Source organism: Phaethon lepturus, unplaced genomic scaffold (assembly GCF_000687285.1).
Source record: "Phaethon lepturus isolate BGI_N335 unplaced genomic scaffold, ASM68728v1 scaffold5256, whole genome shotgun sequence".
Lineage (NCBI taxonomy): Eukaryota > Metazoa > Chordata > Aves > Phaethontiformes > Phaethontidae > Phaethon > Phaethon lepturus.
The window spans coordinates 12,968-38,443 of NW_010545420.1; the positions used below are offsets into that span (position 1 = coordinate 12,968).

Sequence of the window (25,476 nt, forward strand, 5' to 3'; positions counted from 1 at the left end):
CTTCCCTAGTTTGCTACATTGATCAAAATCAAATATCCCCTAAAGTCCATGAGTACAATCAGTACAAATACTACACTTGGTTTTAAACTGCAGGTTCAGTTGTAGGAGGGGGGAAAAAAAAAACCACAGCAGCTCATTGTAGATCCATATACAAGAAAGCCATAGTAAACTGCTCTACATGCTAAAAATTACAGCAAGCCCCTGTCTGCTACATAGCATGATCTTCGCAGGTTTTCCTTTTTATTTATTCATATATATATCTATATGTGTGTATATATATATGTATAAAAATCGTGCCCTTTTTCACTGCAACATGACATCTGGGTGGAAATGTAACTTGTTACAACAAATTTTTATATGTATACTGCAAGAAGTCACTCAATGTCTGTGGATTTAATAAGTAACCTCACACCACAGGAAATATTTAATAAATCAAAAAAACCCAATATTGTAACAGAAGACCTTCTGTCTCAGTTCTTTTCAAAACCGAAGTCCAGCAGGAAACTGGTCCCAATGTCCATGAGGGGTTCTCTGAAGAAGCTGCAGTTTGCTCAACTGTTTTTTTCTTTTAGTGTTCACAAGTTTTTGAACGACTTCAAGCCGTTTTCAGTTTCAAGTTTGTCTCTTCCTCTCTCACAAAGGTAACAGTCTGGTACTAATCCACCTGAGTGAGGAAAAGAGGAAAGTGGCTGCAGTTGCACAAAGGGTCCCCAATTCCACATCTGCAGGGAGATAACGGAGTCACATGGAGCTCCAGGATCTTAGCTTTTTTTTTTTTTCCTTTTCCTCCTTTTCATACAAAGTCCTCTCATACAAGTCCCGTAACTGGTACCTTCCCAAGTACCAGCAGTCCAGCTTTAGGAGACGACAAAGCCACAAGTTAAAGTGAAAAGGACCAAGGCAGAAGTTCAGGTCACTTTATCTGTTCCATCATACTTCCAGGAAACGGGAGCTGCTGGACTTGGAGTGGAAAGGCTCAGACCACATGCGACGTAGATCGCCCTAGGCAGGAAAACAGCAGAAGGACCATGCCCTCAGAAACTTTGAAGTCCATTTAGAATTCAGATTTTAAAATGCATATACAATTGCAAGCATGTCTTAAAGCAAATCTATTCTTCACCTGTTTTGCAAATGACAATGAAGACAGTAAAGAAAAAAAAAAATCCTTTCCTTGTCAGGCCAGAATGTCTGATTTTGGCAGCAGTTCTACCTAAAATGGGGTTCTGATGGGAAAGAAATATTATGCAGGTGGACAATTCTGCCCTTTCTTACACCCCACTCTGCAGAGCACTAGATGAGTCTTTCAACAACAGCCCTGTAACAGGAAAAGCTACATTTTAAAATTGCAGTTCAGAACAGGTGACTGGAAAGATGTTAAACAAGGATCTGCCGCTCCAATCTCTGTCTGACCTTTCTGCATGCATTCTTTCATCACAAGCTGGGCAAGGACAAATTCTCTTATTTAATTAAAACAGCATTTAATAGTTCAGAATTTGGTTAATTTATAGTTACTGGTACTTTACATACATAAATTATCTTCTATTTCAGGAACTCATCTCTCGGCTACTCAGTCCTCCAGAATGAAGATTCACCCCAGCAGCGGCGGTACCTTAGCTCTGGGCCAGGGCTGGTAAGGAGGAGTAAGGACACGCGTCGTCCTCACAAGAGCTGCTGCCCAGTACAAGAACACTGAACCCGCTTCCCGCTGACCCCCAGAGCCTCCTGCTGTGAATATATAATCCTGTCTTACCTTTAAATAGGCCATGGTGAGGAGCGGCAATAAAGTAAATGGTACCAAATAGAGCAGGGCAGGCTGGGCTGCCCGGTGAATACGAGAAGCTACTGTTGCAGTTAATAGACCTGTAAAAGAAAAAAGTGACTATAAATGTCTTTAGTTTGCATAGGGATGTTCTGACCATTTCATCCACGTCTCCCTTCCCCACCATTTTAAGAGACAGGCTGTGGAAAAGTTAACTTATCTGTGTTTGGCTTTCCCTAAAAAGATTTAAAACAAACAAAACAGTGAAAAATTTTTCTATGTTAATACTAGGCTGTGTTGAGCCACTTGCTCCAGTTTTGAATCTCAAAGACTAAGCTAAGAAAAACTCAAACAAAAGACAACAAAAGGCAAAGGGGAGGAAGTTGAATGCAGCACACTGAAGTGCTCCTCCAGTGCCGGCACCTCTTGAGAGTGTCAGTCTGAGGCCCCCCGAGCCTGCGACACGGGGGGCTGAGGGGAATGATTGTACACACCAGGAATGACTTTCCTGGATACTCGCCCAAAGGGAACATAGGGGGAAAACGAGGAGGAAGACTCTTGGTAAGAAATTATCTTTCCTCTTCATTATCAGAAGGAGTGCAGGAGGTCAGGATATGCATACACACGTCCTGACCTTAGGGGAAAATCTATTTTATGTTAGGGAGGAGAGGGATGGCTACACCAAATTATAAACAGCATTCCAGTTGTGACTATTTACGATTTTCTGTATGTACCAAAATGCCACAGGATCATAAGCATTAACAGTAGAATACAAAAAGACAGGAATTATCTAGACAAACTACCTCGATGTACTCTTGCACAACACCATTCATCTAGAAACTCCCATATTTTTCCCATAACCCAGGTATGAGCTATGATACATTCTATGCTAGCAAAGCAAAGTATAAAAAAGTTGCTAATAAAAATACAGTGATAATCCTTTCCGTCCTCTAAATAAAATACAACCAAAAAACCAAATCCTAAAAAGAAAACCATAAAAGGGTTTTCTCCCTACACCATGCCAATGAAACACAAAGAGAGGAGGATTTAAAAAAGAACCAAGCATTCTCTCAAAGCCTCTTTACACTTGCTTTCAGCATCTTTTAAACCTACTACAGTAATCCCGCTTCTGCTCACTGAGCAGCTATCCATATTAAACTAATGACTCACCTACAAAATATCCAATAAGTGTGCAGTGAAAGTAAGAGACCTTCTGCATACGTCCAGAGATGTTCCCTGGTCCTGGGGCACCGCAGGAATCGCTGCTGGCTTGCTTTTTGTAGTTATCGTAACGCAGGACAAAGCAGAGCAGAAGACCCGGCATCACAATATCTCCGATCCCCAGCATGGAGAAGTGGCTGCCTGTGGAACTAGAGAGCAACTGAAATTGGCTGTATGCCCAAGAGACAAGGTGGCAAGCTCCTGACTCCTCCACTTTGGTTTTCAGCTTCATTTTGCACATCCCTTCTTTCTGCCGGCAAACTTCTATGAGTAGGAGCTAAATGCTGGCCCCTAAGATTTTTTCCTCAGTGGTTTCACCACCACCTCAGCTCAGTTTTAAACATACCCATTTTGACAGCAATGACATGTTGCTCCAAACCAGTTTACTTCTAGTAGCATTTAAGCTGCTTTTGCTCTTAACTCACTCAGTGAAACAGATCCATCAACTCAGTATTTCAATCTTGTCTCTTCTAAGCATTGATGGGAGGTACCAGCTGACAATTTAATCAAACGGTTTGATTAACATTGCCAGACGCTGCACCTTCAGTCCCGCGTACATAGATCACCTTTATACAAGGCAGTACATCAATTCAGACTTATCGGATCCTTGGCCTCATTCAGACAAAACACGTAGAAAACTATAGTCTGACGAGATTCCCAGAAAAGAGCCAACTGCTAAGTAGATTAAGAACTAAAATTGCCCATGATCTTAAGTCCAAGATCTTTTCCATGAAAATGAAGCCAAATTATCAAAAAGTTGACAAAATGAACAATTTTGGTTTTATCATTGCAGACAATCAACTTCTAATCTCTGTAATTTCAGCATCCCAACATCTAAAGAAACAACAATAGAGTAAAACTGCCAACATAACCTGCCGCATAACTGCTGACATTTTGGAGCTTGCTGCCCCATCAGGCCTGTGTGTATCTGCTTCAAAACCCGAGATGTCAGGGAACCCCCACAGTAGACACATGTGAAATAATCTCCCTCTAGCACAGCACTGACCTGGTAAGCCGTCCTTGCTTAGATCAGCTTCTAACTCCCTTCCCAATCACTTGCAATTATGCAGTAATCAAGACTGTTCTGATGTTATAATAAACCTCACGTCTTCTGCTTTTAAGTATTAAGTCATAAATCCTACAATAGCAATCATTAAACTGTAGAACTCAGACATAGGTCGAAAAGCGTATCCTGTTCCGAACAGGCCACCTTTCAATCTAATTAGGACCATTTCTGCAGGCTGGGAGACAGCAAATGCAAAGTGTCCAATCCTCACCACTCACAATACACGTTTTTATCTTGAAGAGGGAGTAACTAAACAGGGAACTAAGTTGCTATTTTCCAATAGAATTAGTGCTACTAGAAAGTACAGGGCAGGAAAACTCTGATATAACACAGTAAGAGAACTGCTGATTTTACCTTGGAAATACAAGTTTACCAGGCAGCGACAGACGGGGAACATCTCTACCCACATTTGGTCCCAGGTGAAGTTTCCGGGATAAAACGTCAAGGGGATTATCAGCTGGTTGTGTGGCCACTTTCACCATAACATTGCTGTTAAAGATGTAGGCAGAAAAAAAGACCTACGGAGCAAGGCAGTCATCAGAAATTACAAACCACAGTTAATAGAGCAACTCAAAGCTGAATGCATTTTTGCTTATTCAAGAAAAGAAAGCATATTGTCCACATTTTCAATATATGTACATCGTATTATGATGACAAAAGGCAAAATGTATTTCAAAAATTCACATAGTATTTTGTTGGGGTTTGTTGGGGTTTTTTTACACTATTAATCCTCAAGAATAACTGGAATATACTTTCTGATATCAAGAAATTGATAAATATCTTGAGATCCTTTGGCAAAGGATCAGTCCGGACTACAAGGAGGCAGTCCAGCCCTACAAAGGCAGGTAACAGGATACTGAAAATACAAGAAAGCTTGAAGCAGAGAAGAGGCAGCACGGTGCTCACTCATAAACGGGATGATGCAACACTTGTTTCAAACAAGCTCTTACACTACAGCTCATCACACTGGGAAACTGACTGCCAGAGCTGTCAGCAAGCGCTTCCCTGAATCGGCGCTCGGTGTTACGCAAAGGTAAAGCAAAATCCTTTCAGTATTACAAAATATATTCTGTCAGGTTTCTTGTAAAAGTGCGGTAAGATTTTATGCCAAACTTGCTGGCTGTAAATCAGTCTGCATTCCTGTTTTGCGGATTTTGCTGCTAATCAGAAGTTGGCATGTGTGTACTGTGCAAGTGTGGATAAGGCTTTGTGTTTACTTGGAAATGCTTGTTCTGATCTTCAGCGTGGATAAGGCTTTCAAAATTTGAGGTCCAATTTTTCTTTTTTAAATAATACACCAAAGTGGAAATATTCTAATCACGTTTCTGCTTTTGTCAGCTAATTAGCAAGGAAATCATTCTGTATCCTGCTGCAGATTTTAATGTTTCAGAATGGAGCAGTGAAGCTGATGATCTGGCTTTGCCAGATTTCATCAACTTCATACTAATACATTTCATGTCAAAGTGGCCCAAGGCCAGTTACAAATCCAAAGCATAAAAACAGTTTTAGCGAAACCAAACCAAACACTTACCCAAAAGACATCATAAATTAGTAACCCAGAGAGTAGCAAGCAGGAAACCTTCAGGCTCGGCAGCCGAACAAAGGCTATCATTGCAACACACAGGCCCATAGCCAGAGCTACAAAATGCAAGCACATAATTAGTTCATTAAAAATAGCAAAACAAATTAAAAAAAACAACCCCAAGCCAATACCTCCCCCCAAAAACACCCCGAAGAGGTCTTTGTTTGCACCTGTGCAGCACTGCATGCACTAGATGACAGTCTGCAATTTCCAGATAGTGAAATTCTTCTTACCAGAGTTAAGAAAAGTCAACGTACATTCAGCAGCGAGCTGGGAACATGCTCCCATGGAAGCAGAAATCCTTCGGGCACAACTGCCTATTCCACTCAACTTCCACTACCCACCACAAAGAAATGTTTTCATGTCTTGTGCCCTAGAGACTCTCCCCTGTAAAACACTGACTACCCAGTTAAAAACAGAAGCAACAAAACAACTTTGAACTCTCTGTGCCCCAAACATAAACCTCTACTTTTATACTATTAGGAAGTTTTCTAGTAAACGCATAAAATAAACCCCTTGACACTTAATTCAGAAACAGCATGGTTACGTGACATGTTAGATGATGGTATGACAAAAACCCACTCAAATAACCTTCTGCTTGGGCAAGATTGTGCAAGACTGCCCGAACACTACCTATGAAATATTATTATTTAGATATGCAGGGATTTCCCAATAACAAAAATCTATGCGAAAGCCTACCTTCCCATGTTTTTTCCAGAAGTTTTTTCCTAACCCCTCTCCCAAGGGTGAGTTTTCAGCCAAATCAAGAAGCTGAACAACATGCTGCAGCTCAGATCTTAGTTTTCCATGCAGACAAAATTCCCCTTGGAACAGAACACGTTACACACACACACACACAAACACACACACACACACAAAAAATTTCCCAGTCTTCAGTTTTCTGTGATTTCCTGCTTTTTTTAAGACTAGCCTTAGCTACAAAAGATACTCAGCTGACAATCAAATGTATTTCAACTGGTTACAAGCAAATCCCTAAAGAGATACTTAAAATAAAAAAAAAAACCCAAACCCTTCAAAAGTAACTTAACTTTCATCTATGATATCAGTATATTTACGAGGAATAATGGACCAGATTACACTTAAGTATGCAGACATTTGTAAACAAAATGTATTAGTGTCTAACATGACACAGAATTTGTAAAAAGTTAAAATCCTCTTTTGACCAACTGAAACCGCAGGGAAAATGGATTCATTACGGGTATGCCCACCAGCACGACAACTTGACTAGGCCAAAATTTGCAAGTTAACACTCTATGCTATCATTATGCAACTGTAGAACCGCCTTACGCTTGCATTTCACCTGCAAGATGAGGAATTCTTCCATCAAAACACTAAGGAAACATTTCCATACGGATTCAGGGGAGAAAAGTGCCAGCGATCGCCTGCCAGCGTGGCTGCTTGCAGTGCCCAGGGGCTGCATCCCAGCAGTGACTTCCCCAAACCCACCTTACCTTTTGCGAACTGACGAGCGTCGCACAACACTACGTCACAGCTGCCAGTTTTAATGAAGTAGTGGGATTACTCAGATAAAAATGTACCCTAAATCATGCTGCATAACTGTAGCTATACAATGTAAGCAAATTACAGAGGTTTAAAGAATTTCTCACTGCTTTGCTGTGTCAAGAAGAACTGCACTCAGTAATTCAATATAGCCTTCAGTTACAGACTTCCTCTGGCAGAAGAGCAAATACAAGGGAACAGTCTGTCTTAAATCAAAGAGGTTTCTCTAAAGCCAATGTAAATAATAGCTCAAGCAAGCCTATATTTAGGAGAGGATTTCCAGGTTATAATTAACTGGAAGTAGAAATATTCTAACCAGCATGAAGTTCTATTGTTCTATCACTGAAACGAACCCAGGCACACGTGCAAGACACTTTCATCAAACTAAGCAAATACCAGGTAGAAAAGGAGATGGAAAAAAGTCCCGCAGATGACAGTGAAATACACATGCTAATAATTACGCAGTTTTGCAACTGCTTTAAGAAATATTGGTAAATTTAAAAAACAGAAGAGAAGCAAGAATGCCCGAGAGCAAGCACGAGTAATACAGGCGGAAGCGCAGACAAACCACCGACAGCTTCTCTAAACGGAGGCCAGCTTCCTTTTCCAATGAAAAGGTCCAGAAATCATAGGAGAAACAGAGTCATCCATACCCAAGCTCGTGGATGGTGTTGACGAGCTATATAAGGCAGATCTCCACTGAAATATCCTCCAAATCAGAGAGAAAGACAGACAGACAGGCACACAAAGGAGGAAAAAAGGCAAAATAGCGATACACACAAATGGTAGCTCTGGGTTTTAAGTGCTGGGCAGCGGGTTCACAGAGCTGAGTAAGAAAGAACTAACTGAAAGGGTTAACCTTCAATTAACAGAAGTAATTAACTTTGCAGTCCCTGCAAGCACACTCCTTATGGAATAAGGATATTCTGAGGATTAAGAATATTCTTGCATATGTGATTAGACTCTCTGGGTAGAGCCTATTTTTCAGCTTTACTGCACTACTGCATCCAGAACAGATGAAACCACCGAGGTGCTGGTGGGGTGGTGTCTGGTTTATAAAGATTATGCGAGCTGGCAAGGCGTAAACTTCCCCTGCAGTCACCAGCTGACCTTTGAAAGAAACAGGTACTGAAGTTCTATTCTAATCATGTTCCTATAAAAGTCTCAAAAGTGTATTTTGAAGAGTGGGAATAAGAACAGACGTCATGAAGTAGCCTGTGCCTAACTGCCGCAGCAGTTAAGGTCTGCAGCGGTTCCCGGGGTATCCGTGACCATTCAGCTATCGACAGACACTGCATACACCTACAGCGTTCCCATTTTACATCTCCAGCTATGTCCGCTATTTAGGAAAGCTTTTAACCGGGCTTTACCAGGACGTAGTGTCCATCCTTGATGATTCTGTCATCAAACAAGCTGCTCCGAGAAATAAGCATTTCAAGACCTATAAATGTACATTATCACGTGCCAGAACAACACTCTGGAGACAGTATCTGCTCGTTCTACCCTGTAAAATGTCCCTGGCTTTAAAAACAGCTCAATCAACTACTGGGCAGATGGGGGAATTGTAGTATTTGAGCAATGAAGACTGTTCTGGCAAGAGCTGCCATACTTCGATTTTGTAAGGACTGAAAATTACCATGAAGTATTTCCCCTCCTTTTTACCCAGCTCTGAAGTAGAAATAGGCCGTCACAAAGAGAGACTCAACCGCACAACAAACCAACCACACACACAAAAATGGAGGTGTACTGTTAAGAACAAACGCCCGCTCCACTTCTCCCTCCAGCTGCTGGCCCAGGCGATGTGAAGCACGTTCACAACATCTGTTTCATTTTCTGCCGACAGCGAAACAGAAGATCATTCCCGTGCGAGCGGGGAGGAGGAGTCTGATCACAGCACACCCAGCGGCTGGCAGGCGCTGGCTTAAAGATGAGCAAGTGCTCCACTTGCATATATTACCAAGCCGCACTTACTGCCCACATTTCCCTCTGAACAAGATTAACTGGGGTCTCAAGTATCCAGTTACAGAGAAGCAAAGGGTAAAGGCAGAGATGATGGGATCCCGCTTACAGCGGTATAGTATGAGGAGTAAAACTGCAGAGTCGGTTTCCCTGGCGAAGGCCAATAAATGCTGCTCCCTGTTCAATGTCACTGACAAACACTGACTTAACTGGATTTGAACAAATGACAGGAGGCGTACCTGTAGAGTACAAGCTCTCTTAATATAAGCTACGTAAAATACCCCAAAGCTAGACAGTCATTCACAAAAAAATCAACACACTTCAGCAAATCATAAACAATCACCAAGAGAAATAAAACCCAGAAACCACTCTGCACCAGTAGTTCAGTACTCTGCAGATTAATTACCTCAAAGACCACTATTTCAGACTGAAGTGCTCACAAAAATAGCTATTTTTAAGTAAATGCTTCTGTCAATATCTCAGCATAGGCAAGTCTTTTCAGATTTTGTCAAAATCCACACCTGACACTCCATTTAGCTTTGTAGCTACTGCAAATCAAAAATCACCCTTGATTTCATGGTGGGCTACTCTGCTTAACACAAAACAAACTTCCTCTGCATTTCTTCATTTAGAATCTGAGTATTTTAAAAGGTTATTCCATCACATACAACAGGTGGAACTTTTAAATGCAGCAAAAAGCATTAATATAATGCCTGCATACAAAACTGCCTATATACAAAAGAAATAATCAAGGTGCCATGACAGGTTTTGGTGCTACGGACCTTCTGCTGCTGCTATCTCATCTAGGATGAGCTGGAAAGCTGATGGGATGTATGTTTTCTATGGCAACAAGCAATTTCAAGGGCAGGTAATGTTGTCCCAGCTATTTTTCCTCCAGCAATCACACCCTCAAGGTGCCATTTCACAAGATGTCCTAAGCCAATTTAGCTGCCTGACGCTACTGAGAAGCAGAGGTCCTGCTCCTGGCTACCCCTTCATCCCTTTGCTATCATATCCACTCCATCCTCTCAGATCCCATCACACTGCTGCTTACCTTTTGCCAAATATAGCACATACCTGACTGCACAATAATCCAATTCATCTCACTGCAGCAGCAGAAAAACAGCCTGGCAAAAAAAGAGTACGCTGCCATTCTACTGAGCTGAATCAGTTTACCATGTGATTAAATGACTGCCAGAGCTAGCACAAGAGATTTGGAAGGCAGGAGGGGAGGAGGAAAACTCCTTTTCGGAACAGTAAGCAGTGAATTCAGTTCAACCAGCATGAAAAAAAAATAATAAATCACACCTTCAAGCCAACTGGATGCCTGCCACAGCTTCACCCCTCTCACCATCCTAACTGGCAAGCATCAAAGAGATCAAAGACAACCAGCTACTGTGAACTGTCTCACAACAAACTATTTGATCATCTGAACCGAAACACAACAAGATGCACGGCAAAAATTAACCAGATTGTTAAGATCAAGTGATGATTCATAAACAACCACTGTCCCCACACACCTTTAACTAAATCTGGCAATTTACCCTACACCACACAGGTGCAGAATCTTTCACGAGTGTTCTGGCACTTCCTTGGAAGCTTTTACAAACCAGAAAAACAGGCGTCCCAAACATTACCCTGGCATGTTCCTGACAGCGGTTGTTTCAGGGAGTCTACCACACAACATTACAACTCAGCAAGCCATTAGGATTAGCGAATTTCACCAGTCATCACCAGGTGACTGGCTGCGTCAGGACAAGCACAAACTGGTAGTAAAATCCCTTAATTCACATACTCACCATCCATAAGGAGCCAGTGGCCAGTTAGGACCCAGATAAGGACGAGCATCACAGACAGAGAAAACGAGAGCAACTCAGCAGCAGTGAAACGCCCACAGCAGCCAAAGGAAATCCTAGGAACAACATATACACGTTAGCTAGAAGACTTGATGTTTCCATTTAAAGAACAGGGAATGGCTGCTATTGGAACAAGGCTCAACCGCTGATGAAAGATGCCAAGAACAACTGAAGGGAAGTTCCTTTGCCATAAATAGGTACCAAAACAGCAACAAAATAAAAGCTTTCCTCACATTCAAATAACGTGTGTAAAGCCTGAGCTGGAGAGATGGAAAAAACCCTGTAAATCCTGGCACCTCTCTTGAAATTGTTACCATGAATGCTATTTCCTGGTATCATCTATGATAGTGCTTTTTGCAACATGAACTCCAGTCACAAGGTAAAAAAAAAAAAAAAAGAATCCGTTTCAAGACATGACATTAACAACTGTAATTTTCACAGATGTAACTACAGTCTCTGAAAGGGCCAGCATTAAAATCCATAGTCCAGTCTTAACAAACATTAAAATTCAACACCTAATCCCAAACTCTGAAATCTCAGCCAAAATAAGCCCAGCTTCTTAAAAGCCACTGTTGGGAAATCTAGCCCTCTGCGATGGTACCGCATTTCCCAGGCAGGCAAGCCTGCGTGACTTGCAGAAATCGTGCCTCCCAGTTTCAAAGTGGAAACATGGCGTTGGCACAAAAAATATGCACAAACATCAGCCCTGAAGCCCTGAGGTCAATGCTCGTAACCAAAGACTCTGTTAAAGAATTCTCATTAAAAGAAATAAATACAACATACAAGAAGAGGAGCAAAAGATTGCTCAAGTCCTTACTTGTTTTGAGGTGAACAAGGCCGTGTTAAGTACTGGCACATTGGGAGCAGAAGGAAAGCGAAAGCTATTGTTGCAAGGACTAGAAAAAGAAGAAAAGGTAATATTAGTACATTCAGACCTAATTTCTACAGCACACAAACAAGCTTCTCCAATTTGAAAAAGCTCTTGCAACAATGTTCTATTACCATATGCTGCAGTATTATTAAAGCAAGAGCAGCTAAAGGCTCCAAGGTTTTCTGCAGAACTCCTATTGTTAGTATGCTTTCAAACTTCAATCAAAATAAAAGCTCTCAAAGGAATGCTACACCCCATCCCCAAAACTTAAAAAAAAAAGTCTTAAAGCTATTCATGATCATGTCAGCAAGAAAAACAGTTTTCAAATATACTGAGTCAAAAAAAAAAAGAAAGAACTTACTACAAACTGGTTGTGAGATTCTTTTAAAATTCTTCAACATATGACACAGACTAAGTCAGCACAATAAAGTTTTTTTTCCCCCACTTTTAAACTCAGATAGTCAGTTTTTTCCCCCATTTCACTCGAAACTCTTTACTCATTACTGAAACACAGTACAACTTAAAATAAGTTACATCCAGTGGCTGGCAACTTAAATTTGTTAAACTATGAAGTGCTTTAAGTTTTTGAAAACAGGATGATAGAGAGACATAAATATCCAAATAGACTATTTCCATAAACATTCTCTTTTTTAAGGAGCATACTTATCCCACCCACGCATTTGTAAAAATGTTCAGTAACTGCTGGTATTTATAATAATTTGTCCTTCCAGTTTGGGTTTTTTTACATTAATAGCACTGAATTTGTACGAAGGCCTGTTTGAAAGGCTGAAGGGTGAGGGCGTGGAGACACAGACATGTCAGCAGCAACCAAAACTGCTGTAGCAAGAACAGACTGAAATGAAAATGGAACAGTCGCTCGGCATTTTCTGCATGCTGCAAATCAAATCTTTGTGTTGTTTTCTAGTCACTCCCTAAAAAGTTGGGGTGGTTGTTGTTGGGTTTTAAAAGGGATTTTTCTTTTTCTCTTCTCAAATGAAGAAGGTGGAAAGGAATCAAACAAACATTCTCTTTAGTGCACAGCTTAAGCCAACTGAAGAAAAGAAGTTGGTTTGGTCAAACCACATCTTTCCACCCCTCAATTCTGACCCTTCTGGCACGAGGAAGATTTTTTTTTTTTAAAAAAAGATAAATTCCTTTTAAAAAAAGTTAAAAAGTGTCCGTATGCAAACAGCACCATGGAAACCCACAGTTCTACCAATATTTCAGAGAGAAGGAAAGAAAAACAGAATGGGTAGGGAGGGAATGAAGAGTGTGGCAATTGCACACGCTGAATGAGGAACCTTTCAGAGGTGCTTGGCAAAGAACGCTGCACAGCAAAACCTGCGTCCCTGTTGCCCCAAGTCCTGCACGCCTCGCTGCCTGCCTGCCCTGCTCCCTGCTCTGCCCTCACCACAGTGGGACCGGCCCTTCCACAGCCCGCATCGGCCCTCTGTGCCCTTGGAATCTCTCCTTCCCCTTCCTCCCCTCCAGCTCTTCTCAGCAGGGAACCCTGCACCTCCTGTGCTGGTATCCCCAGCCGCTGCCACCCCAAAGCCGGGCTTACTGATGGAGTATGAGAATTAAAATGTAATCACACTAATACACAGTGCCCATGAGTACCCGCTCTCAATCCCATTCCTGACTGTCCAGGCTTCCGGTCCTAAATGTTCTCTTCCTGCTCATCTCAACACCTATTACTCCATCAGCAACCCCTCGGCTTAACTCCTGTCTGCAGGCAACGCACCAACGCTTCAGCTCTGCCCTCTGCTTCGCAGCTGGTCCTGGCCGTGGGCTGTTCGCTGTACCCACCCTTGCTCCTGACTCTTCCCTGAACGGCCACTCTTCATGGGAGGAAGATAAACAGCGATTTAAGAAACATCATCTACAATTTAGAAGCCCCCCCACATCAGCCTCTCTAATCGACAAGGAGCGTGTAAAATAGCACTGCTTCAGCAGACCGCCGGACCGAGTCCCACCGCTCTGAAGTTCCCAACGCCAGCAGGGTCAGCATCCTGCTGTAAAGCCTCTGACGAAGCTTTGCACTTCAGAGGTTCTGGGGCCGAAGATCCCCTGGGCTTAATGACACCCTCTGATGCAAAACCAAGGAAAAAGCACAAAAGCATCATAAAACCAGCTTCAAGAATAAAGACACCCAAGTGCACCGATCCACACAGACTCAACCCCCTTAAACCTGCAACAAGCCTGAACTGACAAAATATCCTCTAGTTACACACCACAAATGTTACAAATAAAGTTACAAATGTCAAGGTCATTCTGGAAATAAATGGACCTATAAGCTTGACAAATTAAAATTTGTCTTTTGTCATAAATCTTCCCTTATGATATCTTACGTATATCTGTGTATATATATTCCCTTAATATTTAGCATATAGTAGAACTTATCTGAAGTAATAGTTTATTTTTAATGGGAAAGAACGTATGTGTGATAGGTCAAAGTTATAAAAGCATTATTTGACAGACCTCTACAGGACTGTGCCTCCAGCGCTAGAGACGGGAGTCTCAAGACTCGTGTCAAGAGCAGAGATTTAGATTTCACCCACCAACATCAGCCCTGGCTAAGAGACTGGAGAAGATGCATAGCTCAGAAGTTAAACCACGAGGGAAAAGCCTGCATTGCGTATACACGAAATAGGAGAGGACGAGTGGTATTTAGGGGTTAAAAATCTTCGCAGACTCAGTATGTGGACTGAGTTTTTGAAGTTTTTAAAAGCTGCTGAAAATCTGGAGCAGTAGGAAGAATCTTACTACCCCGAACAGCAGCTGGTCTCCTGAAGGACCGCAAAAAGATCAAAAGGCCAAAATTTTTAAAAAATCAAAGCCCTCGTATTTACTTAAATGACAAAATGTAAATAATAATAAACAGGATAAGAGGACTTAATTTTCGTTCTAAATTCAAGCAGTGCAAAAGAATAATACTCAAAACGCTAGCGAGACCAGAAGTACCCTTGAAAGAAAGAAAAACTGCCTAACAGCAAAATCCAAAATTAAACTAGGAAAATAAGTCTCTGGATAGGATCTCCAGAGTTACGCTATGATCCTATAAAGTACCTGAATTATGAAAATCCATATACAGTTCTAAGCACCGATTTATAAACAAGTGAACTTTATGTAAAATAATACATCCGGCATCTTCCAAAACTCTGGCAATTTATAGTTCAGTAGGGTTAGCAAATCTCTGAGTGGAAAATACATCTCAAATAATACTTGTCACTTTATTAATAGCTACAGAGACATGGAAATACAACTGTGAAACATGATGAGTTTTTTTTTTATATGTACTATGACATATAATTCTTATCAACAATATTTAATCATATCAATGCTTTCTGTTCTATTCCAATTCTTATAAAGAGAAGAAAACTTGGTCACCTGCTGTGCATATTGTAAAGACAACTTGAACTGAATCAAAGAAGAAGAACATAACTAGGAGAGACACAGACGCTCCGATCGGCAGGAACAACGCCTGGGTAGAATCAATGGTTTGAATACCTGCACAAGAAAGAAAGTGACATTTAACTCGGGCTATTTCTTACCACACGCATATCGACAGCCTGTCCTCACCGACACGATGGAGGACCCTGACAATATATTCCCTCTCAGTGCTGGTGCAACAGACGTCTGTGCACTGCCACAGCCAAGCACAGCCGTCAGCGTGGAAACACTCCAGCTAAACTGCACGACCGCAGTGGCTGGATGTGCGCTGCAACAGCCTTGCTTTCCAGAATCCAACAACTGGAAGTTGAAAGAAAGTGTATGATTTTTTTTTTCTTCCCATAGATAGAATGAATAACAAGTTTTTAAAAAAACTAACATTACTTGGAGATTAAGAATCGTATAACAATTATGTATTTGCTGCATTTTACACTGAGCAACATGAATGTGTTGAACAGAGCATATAAAAGTTTTATTTAACCGCTCAGCCCGAGGTAAGAGCCTGACCAACATGGGAGCTGCAGACAGTGTTAGGCTGACCGAGCCCATGCAAAGGGTGCCACAGCTTCAAATTCCACTTGGGTGAAGGCCACCATGCACTTAAATTGTATCACTGATTGCATCACCAGAGAACATCAAGCCTAACAATAAAGGGCAGTTTTCAAAAAACATCCAAGTCATTTACCTGTTTATGAAACTACCAACTCAGTTCAGCGTGCACCATAATTGCCTTTTACAATAAAAAACAACACAAATTCATGCTCACATTTTATAGGCAGAAGCAATTTTAAACAGCACAGAGATACTAAAGCATATTATTCTGATTATTTCCCCCACCTCAACCATGCAATGTGACTACTAGGGATATTAATAATGGGACAGGACAATTTTTACTATATTTTAACATGAGTTTTTTGAATTACTAACAAAACTGAGAAGATCAGGCTTTGAAAAGCCCACCTATCCCCACAAATTCTAATACTTAACCAGACTCTGTAGCTGTATTTACATTTGATTGGGGGAAAGAAGCCATGAGTAGTAAACCAATTAAAAATACAATACATACTTATACTTGTAGGGCATTAAAATAACATGTAACCTCTGAAGTAGTCACTTGATAAGAAGTATCCAAAATGTCTCCAATGAAAAATTAATAGACTCAGACCTAGAGGAGGTCTAAAACCAGCTTAACATCACTGTGTTATCCCAAAATAATTAGACACTGCTGCATGAAGCAGGGTTTTACCAGTCCCAGGATTTTAAGGACAAGCTTTCAGGTTAAGAAGCAGAATGTGTGTGCATATGTACGCACATATACACAGACATACTCATACATGTGTGTATATGTATATACACATACACTGTTTGTGTGTGTGTGTGCGCGCCAGAATGTGTCTATTTTTTGATGTGGAAGAGTGCCAAGTTGTCTAAATAACAGGTTACCTACACAACTCAGTTACCAACGTACCTGAAAATGTCAAAAAACCTCAAACACGTGAAATACACTCAATTACAACTTAGTATCTGTCATGAGTATTTAACCATTTTCATAAAAGAAAAGCTAAACAATGAGCATGGAAACAATGACACTTGCACTATATGGTCACTTACTAGTTCAGGTCATAGATCTGTTATTCTTAAACATAGTAGCATAATAAATTTTAAAAATAAAAAGCAGAAGAACTCAGTCACTTGGGATTTCTGTGTTGCTGAGGTCTGGTACAAAAGGGTAAAGTACAATATAGACAGTGCAGTGAAGACACAGAAATTCCTGTGTTCTAATCTGTGACTTAGATCTAGTCCCTCCTGCTTTGAGAAAGAGCATTTATTCACAGGGCCTTCAACTTCCCAAGGGAAAAAGAAAACAAAACAAAAACCCAGAAATTACATACTACAAACCACCTTGGCATATGGGAATTAGTGCTTGCAGTGTTATATGTCAAAGTTCTTAATTTCATTTCTGATCATTTTGACAGCTAATCCCCTTAATGTGCTTACTCCCCAGCCCCAGACTGTCTTCTCTTACTTCCCAGATGCCAAAAGCCTCAACTGTTCATTGCTGAATCACCAAGCACAGCAACCTCTTTGCTCTGTGTTGTCAACAGAAGCAGTGCTCTGACAACTGCAAACTCCAAGAGTCTATACTAAAAAAAAAAAAAAAGGCAAAAAAAGCAAGAGACACATACAACATAATATATGTTAATTATTTTATAATTTTTAAGCTATATTTCTTACTTTAAACAAAGCAACCTTAGCATCAGGGGTTTGTGCACATGGCTGCTTATATATCTCGCTCCTGTCTTCTAAACTTGCTGAAACTATTCATGCTAGAGCCTATTCTCAGAATATGGCTATATAAATTGCTATAAGTTAAACTCAGGTGTGAATTTACAGCACATTGTGCACAGCACTTCCCCCTCTAACTGTTCACATACGTATTTTTACCTGCAAAACAGCGCATCTCAAATTGCCAAGCTGCCTGGAATCTATTTATAGATTACAGAGGGGACGATCACCATGTAGGAGCTGACAAGTTAATCCCCACTCTGAACAGATTGTGTGTAGACACATATTTTGTTGTCCATTATAAATGAGTTGCCCAAAGCCATGTGAACTCTATAATTCAATTTCTCTATTGATAAAGCTGAATCATCCTTACGGACTTACTAGCATACCACGAGATCTCTCACTGCTTACGGACTGGCTAATACATCACAGTGATAAACGCTAGACAAAATAAATTACATTCCCTTCTCATAACTGTGTGGTGTTTTTTTAAAAGTAAAGCCATTTCCATTTCCAGTCAAACCTGACAAATTGTGCAGCATGCAATTTCTACGCATTATGGAAATGTTACACTGATGTTTTAAACTTCGCTTCCAGGGGCATGAACTAGATAGCAGTATTAGTGCGTAGCAAGGTGGCAAGTGCCTAGGCAAAACAGTTCCACTGTATCAGGTGAATCTACAACGCACGCAGCTGAAACACACGGACAGATGAAGGAAAGTAAGACGCAGCACACTGAAGCGATGAAAGAGAGATAAGGAGTAAAGCTGACCCTTACTGTTATTGGTGCTGTTGCCATTAAAAGACCCAGCTGCGCTGCTATTGTCTTTCTCTTTGTCTTGATTCTCGAAGTCCATGTTAAGAGACCTGCAGGAAACAAAGCAAACTTAGCAGGCAAGTTTCAAACTCCTATTCAGGCTCCTCAGCTACAGACTCATTACTGTTCTACCACAGCACCCTCAGCACCCTCTCCCTGAAAAAGCTCTTTAGTGCTGGTTATTAGACAAAACACCATACACACTGGAAATTAAAAAAAAAAGAAACTAAAAAAAGGCTTACAGTTCTGGATGAGGCACCAAATCACACAGGTTCTAACAGTGACACCAGTCACCATAGTGTCTGAACTGGTAAGTGTTAACAACAAACCACAACAAAGATATTTATCTGCGTTACTGGGAAGTGTAGAACATGATGGAAATGCAACAAACACTTCAATTCTCTGATGTATTTGAATTCTTTCTAAGTTCTCATTTTGATTCTTTTCATTCAAATTTAACTACTGGGTTTCATTTTTAAAACAGTATTATTTCCTTCCTCTAAATCGTGTTATGAATGGTGACCAAAACTAGCTTATAAGTAATTGTCTGCTGAATGTAAGTTCTTACTTAATTGAACAAGTTTCAGCAAAGCCTAGAAGGTAACTAGATATATATTTCAGACAGAGGCAGAACAGATGACTAGAAGCAGCTCTGAATAAATAGTACAATTGATACAGTTCAATCAATCCATAGGAGCTGGCAACATTCCCCTATGTACCCAGCTCAGCTTAACTGATTCATCTTTTCATTTTGAATAGCACTTTAAAATAAAGTTCCAAAATAACACACCATCCTACCCCTTTTGCCACAGTCCTTTGCTTTGACGCAACTTCTAAATTATATTCTAACAAATTTTGGCCTAACTTTCTGAAACGGGGGAATTTCATTTAAGGTCTGTTTTGGCAAGCAATCATTTATATCGTTAAAATCTACATTGTTTTTAATAAAAATACTAGCAATCAAGTTTACCGTGATAGTTTCTCATTCTAATACATGCATGTTACCCATGATTTAGATGCATGTTTATTTATTTATTCAAATAAGCTACAGAGAACCACTAGAAGCACCGTACAGCTCCCACTGTACAGCTCCTGGCTTAAGGCTGCAGCAGCATCCAAGTATTTCAAGAAAACTTCCAGCTCGCCAGGCATTAAACTCCTTTTCAAGTTTAGCTGTGAGTAACTGTGCTATGCAAAGTAAACAAATTAATTTATCAGACAAAGAATACACCGCAATCTTCCATACGATTCTATAGGTATCAAAGTTATTTCTTTTTAGTGTGTAGGTTACCTCATGCAATGCACAGGTGAGCAATTTTGTGCTGCAGTGATACAACCTCAAATCAAACATATATAGGTCTATAGTATCACGATAGGTGTGGTGTATTAAAGAAAGAGAGACCAAGAAGTTTCACTGTATAGAACAAAAACGAGAAAAAGGCTCTTCCAGTATAAAACGGGTTTGTTTCTTCTGCTTCTATCATGCAAGTGCTCCCAAACAGTTGTATGAAATTAAAGTAGCTTTTGGGCTCAGGCAAAATATGAGGATGCTTCAGCCTCAGACATACACTACTTCTACACAGATTATGGATCAGCAACTGAAAAGTTATCAAAAATACAAAGAGATAATGGAGAACACTAAAATTCTAACAAATTAACCTGTTCTTCTTAGCTTGTTCTTCTAAAGATCTACATCTTGTTTGGGGTACCTTTATCCTTCATTCACACTTCCCTTTTCCCCATTAATGCATTGTAGCCTGAAAATTTTCCTCTCAAGCTATAAAAATCCGGGAGGAGGCTGACAACCCTCCAGGACCTGATCCAAGATTCAGCCAAACAAGATAATTCTTACTGCAGCGTTTCATTCTTCTTTGAATCAGCACAGTTTAGCAAGAACCTCACACCATCATTCTCCCAGTGGCATCGGGCAACTCATAATTTAAGGGACTGCTATCAGCAAAGAAAACTGGAAATAAACTATTAGATCTACTGCTCATAAACAACTTCATCCCCTCTCCTTCATTGCAATAGCATCAGCAATTATTGCATTATTACCTATAAACATCCCTACCTCAAAAGTAAGCATAAATTAGGAAATTACTTTGACTTCGCAACACAGATGCTGATCCAGGACAACTTCTGAATAATCTCCAACCGTTTTATGATTTGGCTTTTCCCTCTTATTACTAACACAATTAAAGAATTGAGAAGTGATCACTAAAACATCCTCCAAGAAAGTTAAAAATCATATTGTAATACAAGAGAGATTCAAAACTACTGGACTGCGAAGAAATCGCAAGCTGAGAAACATCTGCTTTTTTGTTCAAGTTTCTGCTGGGCTTCCAAAGGCAACATTCAGCCAGCACCTCCCATCGGGCAATAAACTGCACAGTTGTTTCTTCTGTGGGTCCTCGCAGTTCAAGTTGGTAGGATTTCCAGCACAAGGTTTGAAAGCAAGCCCAGATCGGCCTCCCACAGGGAGCTGCTCAGTAGGGTTACACTAAGGCCAGAGGAATGAGTCAGCTGCTGGCACATTACTATCATGAAGTTCAGATTCAACTATGGATCACTTCCACTGCAGTAATGCTTCAGGGAAGCCCTGCAGGAGAATATTCTTATGAAACAATGGAGAATATATGAAAGCAAACATGTATCTATAGAGTCGCCTGCAGATACAATATATTGAGAAGTCCCTTTTTGCTCTACTTAGTGAGGACAGCCACCCATCTTAACAGCTCTGGGACTATGAGAATTGTGGGTTGCCACAGAATTGCCAGATTTCAATTGCTCTAAATAAAAAATTAGAATCAGAATCAGTCATTGACCTGAGACAGTTTAATTCAATCAAATCTCAATGCATATTAGAGAGAGCGCGCCTAAAGTACGTTGTGTGCTCTAACATTGCTACAGTGGCTTATAAAACGTTCCTGTGAGATTAAAGGGCAAGTTCCAATGCAAGATCTGGAGTGGGAATAAGAATAGGGGAAACAATAGCAGAAAGTGCACATAAAAACGTTTTCACTGCCTACAAGGAGTTAAGAGTGCCCGAGTCCTACGGCTCTGATAAGAACATCGCCCCTTCAGCAGGTATTTTACGTGCACCCACTTGTGCGTGCACATGCAGACAACCTCTGTAGCATTCGGTGAGAAGGTCTGTCCAAACCCCTGGTTCCACCCTGCCAGCACAGTGGCCGTAGATGCTTAAGAACTCCAAGCACAGCCTTTCTTTTTTTTTTTTATTGTGAAATAGGTATCCCGATTTCCATAAATGTCAAGTCGTAAAGCCAACCATAAGGACACTGTTTGAACTAATTTCTATTTACACACATATTTTAGGTATCCAAAGCCTAGAGATAGAAGACACCAGTTTCATCCCAGGCTTCTTGGTTTGGTTTAAAAGCAGATACTTGAACAGGTAGCTCCTGGGTTAAAGCTGGCTTTACGTAAGCTGAGAGACCATGTCTGGGTATGTGATAGGATAGAAAAAGATTTAGCTGTTACCTTCCTGCAAAGTAACCCTAACATTTAAATCACAGAGAAGCACTTGGGACAAGAATAGCTGGCTGTCTTGCAAGAACCCATGGGAAACAAGCTGTTTTCAAGCTAAGCTCATCTCTTTAAAAAAAACATAACTAACACATATACTTGCACGCTCCACTTTACAGCTTGTAACGGTTTAAAGGATTATACTTGCCCTTTTGGCAGTCAATAATAAAGTATATCAAGTTCAAGGACTGAGCAACAGTCAGAATGTAAATTGGAGAGACATTCAGAAGGGTTTGAAGCTAAAACTCCTGACCCAGCACAAATGTAGGATGGAAACGCTCATTCATCCACAGTAAGAGAAGCAGGAACTCAACTCTACAAACTGTACTTCATCCTGGATGCAGACTTTACCCATGATCTATTAAGACATTCTTCTGAGCATCTTGGGGGTTGGGGTTTTTTTAGTTTGTTTCGGTTTTGGACAAACGCTGCTTGTCTGAATAAGGACAGTGGACCAAGGCTTTCCTTTGTTCCCCTGAAAGCTCTTGCATTAGATGAGATCCACCACGCACGTGGATTTTATCCTAATGACTCACCCACCCAATTCCTTCTGATCCTATTACTGCACTTCTGTTTAAGTCACTTGCCAGCAACACCACAATAACTCTATTTGCTTTTCAGACTGAAAATAGCAAACAAAACCCACTTTCTAGAACATGATGGTTAACGAAGGAGTGCTATTTGCTTTTTGTCTTATGACAGCTCCATTTGAGACAAAGCGCTCAAATCTAAATTAAGACATCATTGCTGTCATTTGAGAACAAGCAACCTAAGCCGTAACTTTCGTCTTTGCGGCACGTCACTTTTCTAAGAAAATGCACCTGCTTTGCCAGAAGTTTTTATTTCACTACTTTAACAATTTCCAGATTAATATAATTTTGAAAGTTACTTGAAATTCTCAGAGAACTTAATTGTATCTTACACCCCTTTGTTAACACAATTTTCTGTAAAAAACTGCTTTTGACTTCACTTGCTGACCAAACAAAATGGGAATTTGTCCAACCCACCATCATAACTGTGGGTTTCAGCTCAGGCATCTGCTAAAGAAACTACATAGAGGAAATTAATTAGGAAATTAATTTTAAAACCATGGACCCTATCTTGGTCTGTAATAGCTTGTGTCTCAGAGTCTTCAGGATACATACAAAGGAAGTGGACTAGAACAGGGCATTTCCTCAATTGATTTGTAACCATCACCATTCCACTACTTCACCCAATAAATTAGATTGTTCTAAGTCTGCAGTTCTTTTTACGTAAGCAGTTTTAAGTGTAAACCATAGGACAAGATGGTAAAAGAGCATGTCTATATAGGAATAGGATGGCAAACAGCAGGGGTAAATTTTTAAGAGGAAGGAGCTCTGAGAAGGGCAGGCAATTTAAGTTCAAGCACTCCTGCTGTTTTATATTGTATTGTTTTCACAATTGAATTTTAATAAATGTTATGGTTACTTGCAGACAGATGCATAGTTCCTTTTTACACAACTGCATAAATTCATATAGTTAAAAACTGAATTAGACCTTCAACTGTACGCTGGACTGACTCAAAACCTGAAGAAAAAACTACATGTTTCTCAATTGCTACTCAAATACAAAATAAATAAAAGGTTATATTTTATTAACCATCTCTAGATTTTGTCTTCCTGAAGCCTTCTATTTTAATTCCATCAGCAGTGCTGTTACCTAATACTCACTAGCATCAACAGACAGCTCTTATAAAAATTGTCTCTTTCATTGTATGATTTTATTAACTTACGATGGCAATTTAAAACCTCTTATCCTAACAGCTGCAACTTACATCATATGTATGACCATGGCTATCATCTATTTCAGGAATACTCATAGCAGTTCAGAGACTTCATAGTGAATGTATGGCCTTTAGATGAAGCAATGTTCTTCAAGAAACAGGAAGAAAAACGTGTCGTACTTAAGTTTGAAAAAAAATAATACTTTCATGCTGTGATTAATTTGTTTTTTTAATGTCGGTATGAATCTCATTCCTTAGGTGCCACTACATTAAAACAAACTGTGTAACACAAGATGTAAGTGTGAAGGGACAACAATGTTTTCTCCGAACTATACTCAAGTCTCCTAAAGTGGGGCAAGTTTGCTTTTTGAAGATTCAAACTTATCCTGCAACAGTTCTCAGATGCTTTGTCGGTATTCAACACTGGCAGTGTTTCCCACTTCTCTGTTACTCACACTCAAGTAAATAGCACTGCGACCCGGGAATCTCTGTTTTACAGGACTTGTTTGCAATCACAAGGACATGCTGAATCGACCAATGCTGAAACATTATATAAAAAATTCTACTATCGATAACATTACATTCCTATCTCTCTCAACAACCCTTTTATACCCTCCAAAACACAATTTTACAGAGCTGTATTCAAGGGCAAGCTTCTAAGTTATCTTACATGTGCTTGTAACTTGACGTACAATTATGTCTTTCGGAAACCCCAACTAGATACTTTTTCTTCCTTTTCCATTTGCTTTTCAAAAGCAAGAAATAGTTCATTTACACTAGCCATCAGTCTGACAAAGGTACAATGAAACAAAAGGCGTAAACTGTATTCAGTTACTTGCCATATTTTTATTCAAAGAATTCTACAGAACAGTAAAGAAAAATCTTACCTGAAACTCCCGTAGACTATAAGAAGAATAGAAATCAGGAAAGTAGACACTTGACTGGAATCCACAAGGGAATATGCCCTGGAATTGTGAAAAAGAAGGAAGGTATATCATCACAGTTGTCCATTGTCCAGTGCCATTTGCTAATTCTTTTTATTATTACAATACAAATGGAAAATTGGATGACAAATCTTTATGGCAGCTCCCTCTAAAGTTCTTGTATCATCTAGGAATAAAAAACCTGTAGCTTATAAATTAACTTTTTATATTCAAGACTGCAGCATGCAAAATCTGTACAAACCACCAAAGGACAATTCACAAGTCCTATGGCAACTTGTTCTGAACTCATTGCATTCAGATTTTTTCCCTCAAACACATGAAAATTGCTTCAATTGCAACTAATGCAACCTCACATGTAAATAACACAAACCTGTTTTCTGTCAGACTTGCTCACAGCCACGTCCAGCCTGACCTTGAATGTTTCCAGGGATAGGGCATCTCTCCGGGCAACCTGTGCCAGTGTTTCACCACCCTCACTGTCAAAATTTCTTCCTTCTATCTAGTCTGAATCTGCCCTGTTTCAGTTTAAAACTGTTACCCCTTGTTCTATCACAACAGGCCCTGCTAAAAAGTCTGTCCCCATCTTTCTTAGAAGCCCCCTTTAACTCCTGGTGGGCTGCAGTAAGGTCTCCCTGGAGCCTTCCCTTCTCCAAGCTGAGCCCCCCCAGCTCTCCCAGCCTGTCCTCCCAGCAGAGCTGTTCCAGCCCCCTGAGCATTGCTGGGGCCTCCTCTGGCCCCGCTCCAGCAGGTCCAATGTCTCTCCTGTGCCGAGGGCTCCAGAGCTGGATGCAGCACTTACAGGGGGGGCTCCCCAGAGCAGAGGGGCAGCATCCCCTCCCTCGCCCTGCTGG

General features: G+C 40.5%; 1 protein-coding gene across 1 annotated transcript; it reads right to left on the minus strand.

Annotated features, from left to right (window-relative positions):
* Positions 1-393: 393 nt before the first annotated feature.
* Positions 394-24,648, minus strand: SPPL3 (signal peptide peptidase like 3; the record flags this gene model as incomplete). The annotated part of the gene is made up of 10 exons (XM_010288946.1): positions 394-1,002; positions 1,751-1,860; positions 2,930-3,129; positions 4,401-4,564; positions 5,578-5,684; positions 10,908-11,020; positions 11,782-11,860; positions 15,226-15,345; positions 18,353-18,441; positions 24,569-24,648. Coding segments are annotated over 10 exons (1,134 nt in total), but the record flags the coding sequence as incomplete, so codon positions are not given.
* Between the last annotated feature and the right edge of the window lie 828 nt (positions 24,649-25,476).